Genomic DNA, 15,168 nt, shown 5'->3' on the forward strand with positions numbered 1-15,168 from the left:
TGGCACATGATCAATGCAATGCAGCTTGCTTATCTGACCATCAGATTGTGCCATACCACGATTTTATGGTCTAGATTGGAAACTCCTAATATCGAGTTTTTTGTTTACCAGTCAATCCCAACTTTTCGGCGGGACCCCAACTTATCTAGAGTTGATCCCAACTTTTATCGAATCGACCCCAATTCAATATTTTTCTTTCCAATTCTTCTTTTTTACTTCTTCCTCTTATTTTCCTTTTTTTCCGGTGTCTACTGTTAAAGTATAAAAGATAAACAACGCCTTTCTCCAACAGCTTAAGCTTTTGGAGAAGTTGGTAAGTTAACATGGTATCAGAGCCAAAGATCTCGAGTTCAAACCTCCCAGATAGCAAAAATCCACATGCGATGGTCGGCCCAGAGTGGGACCACATGTGCCACGTGTTTGCCAAGTGGGCCACACGTGCGGGGGAGTGTTAAAGTATAAAAGATAAACAACGCTTTTCTCCAACAGCTTAAGCTTTTGGAGAAGTTGGTAAGTTAACATCTACTATTCTTTTAAGTATCTTCCATCTTTTCCGGCCTCATCATTATTCTTCTTGTTTTCCATTTTTCGGGCGCTTTCCATTCTTTAGCATCAATTATTCTCTTTCCTTATGAGTCCACCCTTCCTTTTCCTTTTTCATCTCCATCACCCATGGTGGAGATGGAAAAACAAAAACATAAGAGAAGAAGTAGAGGACAAGTTGGTCTTTTAGACTATACGGTGCCAAGCGGGTGTGAATTTAAAAAAATAATGATTCACTTGTCATTTCCAAAACAAAACTCATTTTTTTCGTATTTTACCCTTATTTAATTTTTTATCAGTCCTGACTAGCCATCCACATTTCAAAACTGAACAGACTCAGTCAGTCAGGAGAGGAAATACTTGGATAGATAGAAAGAATGAAGACAAGTAGACAAGAAAGTGGGTCAACCATGATTCTCATTTGTTTTTGAATTTAGATTTGATGCTCCATTTTCCCCACCCATTCCGAGCTCGAAGTGTTGAAAAAGCAAGCCATGGCTAAATATTTTAATCAACCACCCATGTGCTAAACCCCAGCTCAAAAATAAATGCTTCCGTACGGTAAAAGAAGAATAAGACGAAGAATTTTCCAGCTCTTTTTTCCTTTCTTCATAAGAAAATGATGGAAACTAGGAAATACCCTTGTCAGAGTTAGGGTTTTATTACAGTCCAAAACTGGATTTGGAAGTTTCTTCACATTTTCTCTCAATATGCTTTGGCTTTTGTTGGGTTACTTGTGCAATTTTGTAGATGGGTTTTGGTGGGTTTTTTTGGTCTGAAAAAACCCTTTTCTTCATTGGAAGAAACCCTTTCTGGGTTTTCAAAACTTATTTTAGATTTTGGGAAATTGGTGCTTAAAGGTGAAGATTTGAATGGAATATTATGATTTGGAGGGAAGGATTGAAAAATTGACACTCTTTTTTATTCTGGGTTTTAAAACCAGTTTTAGATTGTGAGAAAGGGTTTAGAATTTAAAAACCTGAGGATAGATTCTTGGAAAAAATTTCAATTTAAAATGGAGGGATTGAATGATATTGATGATGGGTTTTTGATAGAATTAGATGGGGAAGAGAGGGAATTGGCAAATTTAGAAGAGGAAGAAGACGAATTTCGGAGCTGTCTCTCAGAGGAAGATGAGATAGAATTGGCAGAAGAAGGAGAGAAAGATGATCTTGGTGAATTTGGATTAAAACTGTTCTTCAAGGGTGTGTCGATAGCGTGTATTGGAGATTCGGGTTTTAGGGTTTCTGGAATTGGGGTGGTTATGGGGAGATCACATATGGTTCCTCTATATCAAGTGCAGAAAAAGCTTGATTTTTATGTTGACGAATTAGTCGCTGAGCATTTGGCTTTGATGGAAGGCCTGTTGGTGGCTCTGCAGAAAGATGCTCGGCGAGTATTTGCATTTACGGATTCTGAAATTGTTTATGATCAGGTGAGAAGTCGTCCATTTTCAAAATCCGATTCCCTGCTTGTATTAGTCGTATTTACTTTGTTAGTTGGATTCGTAGGAATTCATTTCGATCAATGAGTAATGGGTTTTGATATATTATCAAAATGGTTATCTCCATCAATAAACCTTTTACAATAATATTCGAACTATTCGGTAAATTGGTATGAATTTGCGACAAATGCATTTTTTTTTCCAGTCAGGATAGCCTATTTCGGAATATTCATAGTGTCTCCTTTATATCTTTGGAACAGTTCGAATCATTTCGATAATAATCGGTGTGATCTGTTTTACCGAGAAGCTCTACGGTTCGAGGTTTCTTAAATGAAAAATATAAATTTTTTTATTTCTATTATATGTATTCATGGTCATGGATTATAGAGATCCGTATTGGTATTTGGTTTGTCAGGATTTTTGCAGGTTTCAGTTTTTGAAGATTTTACAATGTTCTTTTTTAATTTGCTTCTTGTTCTCAATCTATACCCAACAACTATAAAGATGTAGACTTTCCTCAGGTTTGCATGATACAAATCGTACTACCCTTTCCCAAATCAGAGAATAAGTTACCATAGAACTCTGTGGATCATCAATTAAACCATTTTGTTGCTTGGGTAGGTGGCATTTTTCATGATTTAATTTTAGTGAATGTGTAACAGTACTAGGTTATCATTAAAAAAATGGTACTAGGTTATTGAGAATGTTTTTTTTTTTGGGACATGAATCACACATTAAGTATAAATTGGCGTTTGACAGATTTCCCGAGCCGAAAGACTTGACAATCAACTTCTTATAGCTCTGAGAGAACGGATTCTTGAATATGCTAGTAAGCTGGAAGTTTTTGTTCTGAAACTTGTTCCCAGTAGTGAACTTGAGAACCCGCTGAGACTAGCCCAAGATGCAATCGGGGTCATTGATTTATGTCCCAATAGAGATGGATCTGTTGAGGATTGTTCAATCTGTTGTGAGGAAAAGCTGCCATCACAGATGATAATGATGAATTGCTCTCATAAATTTTGTTCACGTTGTATGATAATGTATGTGGACAGCAAGGTGCAGACCTCACAAGTCCCAATAAGATGCCCTCAGTTAAGATGCAAATATTACATGTCAGCCAGTGAGTGCAGGTCATTTCTTCCAATAACGTGCTATGAATCATTGGAAAGAGCTCTCGCGGAAGCAAATATTCTCGACTCGGAGAAAATTTACTGCCCCTATCCAAATTGTTCGGTTTTGCTTAATCCTCGCCAATGTTTATCAATGAGGGCGAGCTCGTCAAGTCATTCTGAGACCAGCTGTGTTGAGTGCCCCGAGTGCCAAAGGTTTATCTGCATTGATTGTGGTGTGCCATGGCATTCATCAATGAGTTGTGAGGAGTATCAAAACCTACCCATTGAGGAAAGAGAGGATGGGGATATTACTTTGCATCGTTTGGCACAAAACCAGAAGTGGAGGCGTTGCCAGCAATGCAGGCGGATGATTGAGCTCACACAAGGCTGCTATCACATGACCTGCTGGTATGATCTGTAGTGCTCCTTATGGAAAATTTTCTCATGACGTGTATTTCTGGAAATCATTAGCCATTTTACTCATGATTATTTAATTTCCATTTATTAATTCATGGTGGTGTTTGATTACTGGTATTTGTATTGGTATGATGTCTGTTTACGTCATCCGAAACCCTAAACTACTGAAATTGCTATAAGCATGCTAGATTTAGCTGATGTAACGAATAGCACATAGGGTTAAAGCATTCAAATGTCTACAAATTATGAATAAAACTCCCATGTAACAATGCCATGTACAGCTGAAAAGTTATTGTTGGAAGTCTTTAAATATACTAGCATCAACAATGAAACTCCCAGTCTGCCATGTATGTGCTTCACAATCTTGACCATATAAATTGTTTGATGACGAAGCCAATGTTCTGAAAATTGGAATTGAATTGTAAATTGTAATAGGGCTCAAATGGTATTGGATCGTAAATAGCAATATTCGTTCAGATTGTATGAAAATTTTGGATAAATACGAAAAAATAAGTTTGTGTAATTTAAAGAATTCATGCTTGGTAATTTTTTTTGCAGAAAATCAAATTAGTAAAATCTTATACTATCATGTTAACCAATGCAACTCCATCCTTGTACGTGTGTTTGATCTGAGACTACTCACCAGGTTGGTCCAGATTTTGGTTGCCCATTCTTTAATCACATGATCCTACTCAATCAAGTGTTTTCTGACGGATGATCAAAGATAATATAACCACAGTCCATATTCAATGCCCAAAAAACTCTGTTAATCATCTAGTGTCTCGATCTCTCTTTTTTTTCTTCATTTGATAATCCATCATATTATGGAACATCAAAATTAGATGGAATCTCCCTTGGCATTTGGTTGGGGACTTAATACCATCAGATTTGTGCATGAGAAGATTGGTAGGGGTATAATTACTATCAGTGAGATGATTTTTCTAAATCTATTCTCGATAAAGAGCTTCTTGATTTGTCTCTGGCTGGAGCTAGATTTACAGGGACAAGTAATCAGAATCCTCTGAGTCTAAGCTGGCTTGATTAGCTTTTTGATCTCAAAAGAGTGGGATGCGCAATACCTAGGAGCGATTGTTGAAGCCTTGCCTGGTCCTATCTCAAACAATTTCCATCTTTTGTTAGACTTGACATTTCCATCGTCGGCCCTAGGCCCTTTTGGTATAAATTTTTGAGGTTTCAGTTTTAACTTTTAAGAAAAAAGTTGGGAAGTGGTGGAAAGAGTTCAAAGTGGAGGCGTGGAAAGGATTTCTGTTTGTAACAAAACTGGAAATGGTGCAGAAAAAAAATCAAAGAATGCAACACCTACAAGGGATTCATAGGTAGGAAAGCTGTTTGCATGAGCATCATAGCATCATTAGATGTTAAGGTAAGGTAAGACCTCTATCAGACAAGGAGATTCATGAAAGAAATTCAGATAAGAAAAATTATGAGAATATTATAAAATGGGTGGGAATAAGTTGGAGGCAAAAATTGAGAATCACATAGCTCAAAGAGGGTGATAGAAATTTTATCTTTTTCTCATTGTATGGCTAACACTCTAATCTAGTTAATAGGATTCGATGTGTTATGGATGGTAATCATTTGGTGGAGTCTAGAGGAGATGTGGAAGACGTGTTTCTAAGTTTCTATCTTATTTCTGTAAATTATACTCGAAGGAGATTGCCAAAGGCCTACCCTGGACGGTTTGGAACTCAAATGTCTCTAGCTTGAGATTGGTGCCTGAACGGTTTGGAACTCGAATCTCTCTAGCTTGAGTTTGGTGCCAAATTAGAGAAAATGTTTGAATTGGAGGAATTTAAGTTAGCAGTTCGGCATGGAAACGGATAATGCTCTTGGGCTTGATGAAGTTTTATTAAGAGTTCTAGCATCTTATAAAGGAGCATTCCTTTGAGGAATTCCATGAATGCATATTTAATTTGGTAGCCAATGCGGTATTTATCTTATTAATCCCAAACAAAGAAGGTTACATAGGATTGGTGTCCCATCAGTTTTGTTAGTAGCTTTATAAACTTGTGGCAGAAGTCTTATCCCTGAAGCTTCATATGATCCTTGCTTCAGTTATATTTCTTTTACAATGTGGGTTCATTAGAGGCATGGTTTTAAATTTCCACCGAAACCGACAAAAAATGATCAAAATGTTTCCGTTTCCATCCCACCGAAACCGAAACCGTCTATGTATTAGCAGTATACGATATCAATATGTATTGCATAATTATATATGAATTGCATGTGAAATTTGGTGCATAAATTATGTATAAATATTTATACGAATCACATGTGAAATGTAGTATATAGTGAATTATCAGACATTCGCAACAGAGCATGTCACTAGATGTTAGATATTATTAAACCGTTATGAATTCCTATTTTTCCTTTATGATGGTTTCTAAGTGTGTATCTACGCTTATTTTAGCATTTCCTAAAGTTTCATCTTAAAATTCTATCATTTGTATATGTTTCCAATCGTTTTCATGATTTTACAGTTTTTCCACCGAAATTTTCACCCGAAACCGAAATGTTTGTTCATTTTTTTAGTGACCGAAATTGACACTGAAACCGAAATTTAAAACCTTGATTGGAGGGAGGCCGAGTTTTTATGGTATAATTATTTCCCATGAATGTATAGATTCTCTCAATTAGAACAAAAAATTGTGAATTTGCAACTTATTGAGAAAGCCTATGATCATGTAGACATCGAATTTTTTTATTACCGAATGAGTTTTGGGGAGGTGTAGAGGAAATGGATTTGGGATGTATCACTTCAACCCATCCTTTTTAAAGGCAATCCTATCATTTTTTTTGGTAGTAATAGGGCGTTCAGACAAAATCTCCTTCTTTATTCATGCAGAGATTGCTTAAACAAGAAAAGAGGAATAAAGAGAAAAAAAGAGAAGATTGAAGATAGAAGAAAATGGATGAGGAGATGAAGAATGAAGAGAAGAAGGGCAGAGGAGAGGAAAGAAGAGAATATGTTTTCCCTTGTGTCTGGTTAGCAAACCCTAACCCACCTATTATATTAATATTATATATAAGACTATAAGAGTGAGGCTAGAAAACCTATCTCACGAAAATAGGCCCCACTCACTCTAAGAGAAGTCATTTAAATGTCTTTAATGGCAAACTACAAGAATACCCTTCATTATGAAAAAAAATACCCATAAAACTTCCAACAATTCATATTCATAATTCTGGGTGAATCTATAAAACTTCCAACAATTCATATTCATAATCTGGGTGAATCTTTGTGTCGTAGGATTAATCAGGCAGAGGCTTGTGGGTTGTTTAAAGGAGTGGATATCTCCCATTCTCTAGAGACTGGAAGATTTCTGATGAATAGCCATGATTCAGATCTTAGGATTGACCTTTTAAATGTTCTTTGGTTATAGTGAACAGAATTTAGTAAGTGCAAGGACTTAATCAATATTTTTGTTTGTAAATCTGAAATTCTTCCCAATATCATACCTACCCCCTCCCTCCCGCTTCAGAATTGTGATTACTTCCAACAAACTGTTGAGTTAGGTTATTGAGAGATTAAAAACCCGCAACTCGTACGAAAAAATGCAACTCATTTGCTAGTCGAATCATGTAAATCCTCTAATCCAACTCACTTCAATATGCCAATCTGACACACATCAGGTAGCTAAGCCCATTCATTAATATTGTCCTCTCTTCTTCAGTGATACAGTTAATTTTCAGATCACTCAATTTGCTAATGCAGTTCATCAGTTTGTATGCTTTGCTCCACTTTGTTGATTTTATTTGTTGGTTCGATTTGTTTTATGCGAGGAATCTGATCAAGAAAGGTAAACCAATACAGCTTTGGTTGTTTTGGACAGTATTCCAATCCAATTTGGACTGTGCCATCCTTTTCTCAGAAACAGCAGTTTAGAAACAATTAATGTTAGTCTGACTTTATCCTTTGATTTGTTCATGGTGGAAGGAAGATATACCTAAGATATACCGATCAATTTTTTTTTCCTGTGTAGAAATTTGGCTTCACGTGTTATTACCATACCTACCCCATGCATGTATCTTGGTATCGTGCGTAATTCATGTCACCTTCTTGGCTTTCTCGTCTTCAGATATACATGTCATTCCAAACTGACCTAGCATGCGGTATTTTTGGATTTGATCTAATGGTTATTCCCGTACCAACGCAATGCATGTATCTTGGTTTCTTGTGTGATTCATATCACTTTCTTGGGCTCGTTCGTCATTAGATATACAAGTCATTCCAAACTGGCTAGCTTGCAGTATTTTGGGATTTGATCTGTATCTTTTATCCGCACATCTAGCTTCCCTTGTACATGTCTTATCTCTTGTTTTCCTTTGTTATGGATCATCACTTCTATAACTACCTTACCAACATTGATCCATGAGGCTTGGATTAAGGAGGAACTAGTACTTTCTTAGAAAGGATCTTTAGCTTATTTGTTGCATGGTTGTTGAAGAAGGCTTATACTGCATTGCATACTAGAAGATCTCACGTTTTGGGCTGTCGGGAAGTGTTGAGAGAACAAACTAGAGCATATAATGTGGGCTCTCCCAAAAGGGGTCAATGTGATTGTTATGTTTTACTCTAAATATATTCTTATGTTTTATTCTAATTATATTCTTTTTGTTTTACTCTAAATATAAGAGTGGATTTTCTGTTTAGCATTGGAAGTACTGGACATATGATTTGTTGTCATGGTTCGTAAATCTCTCTCGTCTCACCAATTTCCTCTATTTTACTATATTTTTTCCTCTTTTTTGAGACATTAAATAAAAATTTATTAATGAAAAAAATTACAAAAGTACAAAGGAGCATAATAAAGAAAAAGCTAGGAAAATTGGCTTCAAACAATAGGCTCTTTGATCTCATCAATAATGTGTGCTAAACCTTCAAGGACTCTGTGAACAATCCTTAGCCCACAATATGATTTTCACATGAAGGACTCCACCAATGTCTCTTATGAAGAACTTGATTGAGTCTGGCCCAAAGTTACTGGGATCGCCCTCCCACCCTCCGACCCGCGATCCGGGGTCGCCCCGGATCGCCGACCTGAAACATGGGTCGTTTGCGACCCATATCACCAAAAAATGGCGACCCGGGCTGCCCGAACGACCCACACGGAAGGGAGAGATTCATAGAGAGAGGGAACACTTCGATGAACTAGGAAAATAGAGTTGCACAATAGTTCATTAGTTTGTCCATATTTTTATTTTCTTATTTCAGAACCGGGTAGTTGTTATTTTCTGTTTTCTTGCATTTAAGATCGAGAAGGCAATATATGTTGGTACTTAATTTAGTGATATTTGGAGATCTTCAAATTTTATATATTATGGATTGGATTGGAACTGGAATTTTCATTTTGAATATATATGAATGGCATACACAAGGTTTTTGGTTTTGTTTATTATATGAATGTCATACACAAGGTTTTTGGTTTTGTTTATTATATGAATGGCATAAAAATATATGAAATTATATATATGTAGAGTACCAGAGCGACCACCCAGATTTGCACTCCAAATCGACCCTTGATCTAAAATAGACAACCGAGTTAGCCTACCTTCATCGTACCGCGTACCGGGCTACCATCGTACCCCGTCCCCGTACCGAAACGAACCGTGTTCCGGTTAACCTTGGTCTGGCCAAAAGAGCCGCCTCGCAAGAATCTTTTTGTCCAATTGGCCCATAGAAGGATAATGCCACACCCCCAAGAGATTTAAAAACGCCCACTCCAAAGTCCAGGTTGCTTAAGGAAATGCCATCGAAGTTGAGTTTAAGAACATTAGGAGGTGAAGGGGATGACTTTGCTTTCCTTTTCTTCCAAACCCTGTCCAAAACAATAACATCCTTCTTACGATGAAGATCTTGGATTTCATAACTTACAAACCCCCTCTAGCGATAGCCCAAGAGAAAATGAAACTTCTAATCTCAATGATCTGAGCAAGAGATTTATCTTTTCCTTCAATAGTCCTCCCATTTCTTTTGATCCATTAAACCCAAGCAACTACGCAAGGATAATGGATCATCTACATAAGGGATACCATTCAAAAAAAAAAAAATCCATCTTCATAAGGGATCAAAGGCAATAATATTTTTCACTTCTCACCTAGATGTTGACGACTATACTCCAATAATGCGGAAAACGAAGATGGAAAAACACAAAGCATTGGTAACAATATGATGGCAAGATTGTTTGGCCCTCTTACGCAACACCCATTTATTCACCAAAAGGCATCTCTTCTCTTTGAGAAATCAATACTATTGATCTTTTGTTGAACCACCATCCAACAAAAACCTTTCCTCCTTAGACAGTGCACAAGACATCCAAACTCGTATCCAATTCGAGACGGCCGCCCCAAACCAGGCACCAGAAACAAGAACACGCCACAAAGATTTGACATGCAAGTCCTCCTATCCTTAAGGAAAGAAGATATAGAAACATCTTCCAACTGAGAAACAACGTCATAGTAATCTGTCGTGATGTTGTTCCTCTTGTTCATCTAACTACAATATATAATGTATGACTATTTTTGTTTGAATGGCAACAGAATATTATTAAAACAAGAAGAAACAGCAAGACTGAGAAGGTCTCAAGAAGAACGCAAAAAAAGGAAGAAGAAGAACAAAGCTACAATACAACAGAGGCCCAAGGAGATCAAATGCACTAATCTTTATCTCTATCTATCCCGGAGGTATGCTAGTCGGTCTGCCTCACAATTAATTGAATGGTTGAACCCCAGACATGAAGGATAGCTATGTTGTGACTCTCGGTAAGGTCCAGAATCTCCTCAATGGCATCAGCAAATTTCCGAGGGTAACACCCATCGTCCCTCACCCAGATTACATTGAGGGAATCACCATCGATGATGACCCAGTCTAGCATCTCCTGAGCGACCAGTCTGATCTTGTGAAGAAGAGCCTCAGCCTCTGCTTCCTTAGGGTCTTTCTCGCTGATGGTGCCCAAGAAAGCCCATAAGACCTCACATGAAGAACTCATAAGAAGGCCACAAATACTAGCAGGACCTGATTTCCAATACGAATTATTAGTATTGCTCTTCAAGTTACTTGTATAGGTTTTTTGTTTATCTTTCGCTCTTACATTTGTTGGTTTGTTAGACTATGATTTATTAACTCTAGTGTTGTTTGCACCTCTAATTACTGATGGCATGAAGACCGAGACCCCCAGATCGTGTCCAACCTCACTATTATTGTGATCACAATCATTTACATGAAACAATATATATTCTAGTTGTGCTCATCTTTAAATATCTTCTACCATGTTTGCTTCCTTGTACGCTTTCTATAACTAACTATTCTGGTTTCATACTCGCATGAAAAAGAAAAAGGCTAGTTTCATCAGCTTACTCACCCCTAGTAGTGTTTAGCATGAGACTATCAGTCCATTAGGACACTAATCATTCTGTTTGCCCTTTTAGGAGTGATTTAACTTGACATTGGTTACTAAGCCTGTTTAAGAAGATAAGTTGTCTCGCTCTTCCTGAAAACTTTAGCAAGACTGAAGTCTGAAAAAAATAATGGCAATTCCCCATAGAATCTGGAACATAGCTCCATAGCAGTGACTGTCCTACAATTCGGACTCTGCATTTTTTTATGTTAAAATCCCATTGTATGGTATCATATCCCTCCCATTCAACAATAATTTGTTGCCTATATGATCTAGGGAGCAAGATACCATAAATGACTTTTTAATTATGGATTTTCAATCATTCTTGGCTTCTACATTTATGCCTTGTTAGAGAAATTATTTGACAATAAAGTGGGATAAAAGGATCTCTTATCTTACTCATATATCCTCAAACTGGAAATTCTGAACCTTTTCATTTTTTGCAGGTGTGGCCACGAATTCTGCTATTCCTGTGGAGCCGAATATAGGGATGGACTGCAGACATGTCAATGTGCCTTTTGGGACGACGACAACTTTGAAAACTCAGCCACCTCCTCTCCTCGTCAAGACACAGAACCATGGAGTTGGGACTCTTATGATTCGCTCCCCATAAATACAGATGCATACTCTGACCAAGAAAGATCACAATTGGCTTTGATCCAAAGTTTTCTTTCCGGGGGATTTAGCCTAAGTGATCATCAACCCTGTGAGTCTCCGCCCCACTGTACAGATTCTTATATGGATACCATGAAGGATCTCCATCAGGTCCCATGGCTCGAGAAGTTCGTCTCTGTGATTAGCGATAATTATTATGAAGATTATGTCCAATAAATGCAGTTTAACACCGCACATCTTATCGCTGACAGTAAGTCGCTTCTCCAACATAGTTTAGATGGAAGGTAAGATACTCTCTGGCTCTCTCCATCTAATTTATTTACACATTTACAGCACGAAGTGGGTTCCCACAATTACTTTTTTATTTTTTTGATCTATCTTATAACTCAAATGTCTTGTGAAATGAAACTAAGGAGTAGAGGTTGGCAACTGATCTCTCTTAAATGTATGGATTACTATGCATAATAAACATGGTAGCCAAAAGGGTCTCTTATTATGAAAACTGCAAATTCTTATATTTTTCTTTTTCTTGATTATGTTTAGCTGTAAGAAAATCAGCTGAGCTAAAAAATGTTGAACCATTGAATTAAGAGGGAAATACAAGATTCAGAATCAAAGAACTGAGACTCAATGGTGGATGGAAAATTACAAGCTGAATGAGTCAACCCAATGGCTCGGAGAAGTTTCAAAAACTTTGACTTAGTTGAATCATAAACTGAATTCTTCCAAACCTACTCGTAAGCTAGGATCTGCCATGGATGGCCCATACCTTGATAATCTACTAAATTGTTCCAAACCACTCTCCTATTTGTGTAAACATCTCTACTAGATGTGGGATTTTACGCTTCTCTACTGGATGTGGGACATAATCCTTTAGATTTGCCTGAAGGTTTTGCTATGGCATGGAAGCTAATCTAAAAGTTGATGCGAATCCTTTTTTATTTGATCAATGGAGACACTTCTACCAGGGATCTACCATTTTAGTGCATCCTTTCCTGCTCTACCGAGGATCATCGCCAGTTTGGGCATATCAAGGAAAGATTCAATTGGGTGAACTGAAGAATTTGCACTTCTCATTCTAGTTTTCTACTCAGTTCTTTTCCGGCTATGCAATTGTTGTTCTTGTTCTTGCAACCACTAAAAATAGGGTATTGATAACAGCAAGACCAGCGTTTAATAACATAGTCAGAAGATTCAGAACAACAAATAATATTGTGAATTTATTGCGATATCTTCGATGATTTTTTAATGGTTATTGATATTGGCACTGTCATATTTTGATAATTGCACTAAATGACCTTGTCTTTTATTACTTAACCAGCTGTCAAGTGTCAAAGGTTATTGCAGTTCCCAAAAAACTCTCAAAGCCTATTAAAAAAAGAAATGACAAGGTTAGATCAATTATCAAAACATGGTAGTGCCAATATCAGTAGTTCAATTATCAAAACATGGTAGTGGCAATAACAGTAGTCTTTTTTTTTAAATCTCAGGAAATTTTTTATTTTATAAAAAAATTGCAAAATATTGTGATATTTTTTAAAATATCAGAGAGAGAGAGAGAGAGAGAGAGAGAGAGAGAGATTGATAGAGGAGGGGATTTGTGTGTTTGGTTGCACGAAAGCTGGGATGACATGGGGGTTTTGCTTGGGATTTAGGTGCCACATCAGCAAAATCCCTTTTTTAGTTGCCAATATAAGATTGAAATCACTGCAGACTACCGTGGATGTCTCCTGGATAATCATTGCATTGCATGTATGCCAATGTGCCGCCGTTGTCTCCTTCCTGTAAAATCTAAGCCGAATTCCACAAAAAAGGAGGAATTTAGCTTGGATTTCTTGGGAATGATGCCTTTTTTCTTTCTCTCTCTTCTTTCATCTCTCTCTATATATTGGTAATGACACCCATACAACTACTTTACGAGGTTGACAACCAAACACTATACCACATTATCACTATTCTACAAGGTAAGTTCCAGGTAAATCTAATGCTCGTGTCAAGTGGCACCCAGATAAACTCTACTCAAGCCTCACCCGTAGGGGTGCAACTTGGGTCCCATCGGGTCAACCTGAGCCGGACCTGTTTTTATGCGAACAGCTCATCCCGGAATTCCTAAAAATTGACTCGAGCACTCCCTGTAAAAATTCAATGTGAGTTACTGAGTTTATCTCGAAATCAAAACATGGCAATGCAAATATCAGTAGCCATAAAAAAATTATATAAGTTTCAATATCACGTACAACCAAAACAGACCCTTAGGAGTACCCGTGCACATTTCCTCATAGCTTCAAACTTTCTAATATCAAAACAGGAAGTTTTTCTTTCAAAACAAATTCATTTGCAAGAAAAACATTCCTGAGAAAACATTTTATCTGGAAAAAAATTTCTTTCAACAATATAGAGGGAAATAATATGATGTGGGCTGCTATCATTAAAAAAAATGATGTCGGCCGCTATCATTTTAAAAAAAAATGATGTGGGCTGCTAGCAAAACGGGATTTTATTTGGAAGATTAAGACAAAATCTCATGTTGTCACACATGCGCAAAAGACAAGGAAGTGAGCTCGGACCGCGCAAAATGGGAAAAAAAAAAGAGCTGTGGAATTGACTAAATCCTCGGTCAATTCCACTTTCGTCTTTATTTTCCAAACGAAATCCCATTTTGGAAGTGTGTTCCTAATATGATTGTGGTTAATTTAGGGGGATATCATCGTAAATTGAAGATCCCTCTAGATAAAAATTGAATAGGATTGGTTCAAGTTATCCTTTTCAAAGTGTAAAAGAAGTAATAAATTATAGAAACCATCACTTATTCGTGGCTTTTGGAAATGAGTATTGATGACTTATACATGGCTTTCAGAAACGACACAACCATATCACTCCTTCATCGCTTAACCCTGCTCCAGCCTTCACCTGCGAACAATATCATTGTCTCCACTCGCTACTCTCGCCATGTACCCCAATCACTCCTTCATCAGCGCACCTTGCTGGTAAGAACTTATGTTATCTTTCCACCTCTCCGTATGAATGGATTATAGACAGTGGGGCCATAGACCATATGGTCTCTGAACCATATTTTCTTTCTACCTTGCGTGTAGACTGGCAAACGGCCGGGCCCAGGTCAAAATGACCCGGAAATTTTTACGGGTAGACCCGCACCCGGCCCGTACGGGCCGGGTCACCCGTGTTTTTAGTAAATGTTTGCTTTTTTCTGTTTTTTTTTTGTTTTTATAGGTATCTGCTAGCCACCTTCTCCAAAGGCTACTTATCGCTCATCCTTTGCAACTGATGTGTCAAGAGATTTGTCTTATTAGACGTGGTGAAAACTGCAAGGAAATACTTTTTTGGAAAGGTGGCTAGCAATAATAAGTACCGAAAAAGCTAGCAATAATAATCATAATAATGTACTAAAGTTTTGGAGGAAAATTACGGAAAAAGTGCTATAAAGTAGAAAAATTACGGAAGAAATACTGTTCCTTTATATGACAATTACATAAAAAACTACAGAGAAGAGATATAGAAATATGACAATTACGTAAAAACTACCTTTTTGTTTCACTTCAACGGGCACCCGCAGGTCCACCCGGACCCGCCAAGTTTTGACGGGCCGGGTTGACCCCCG

At 37.3% G+C, this 15,168-nt stretch overlaps 1 protein-coding gene across 1 annotated transcript; it reads left to right on the forward strand.

Annotated features, from left to right (window-relative positions):
• Positions 1-870: 870 nt before the first annotated feature.
• Positions 871-12,064, forward strand: LOC143892544 (RING/U-box superfamily protein). Its single transcript, XM_077397252.1, has 3 exons — positions 871-1,978; positions 2,747-3,507; positions 11,381-12,064. Exons 1-3 carry the CDS (start codon positions 1,559-1,561, stop codon positions 11,763-11,765), a joined length of 1,566 nt encoding a protein of 521 aa, XP_077253367.1. The 5' UTR covers positions 871-1,558; the 3' UTR covers positions 11,766-12,064.
• Positions 12,065-15,168: the final 3,104 nt, after the last annotated feature.

The sequence above is a fragment of the Tasmannia lanceolata genome, unplaced genomic scaffold (assembly GCF_043159265.1).
Source record: "Tasmannia lanceolata isolate RefF3 unplaced genomic scaffold, GAP_Taslan_0.1 ptg000015l, whole genome shotgun sequence".
In the NCBI taxonomy this organism is placed as follows: Eukaryota; Viridiplantae; Streptophyta; class Magnoliopsida; order Canellales; family Winteraceae; genus Tasmannia; species Tasmannia lanceolata.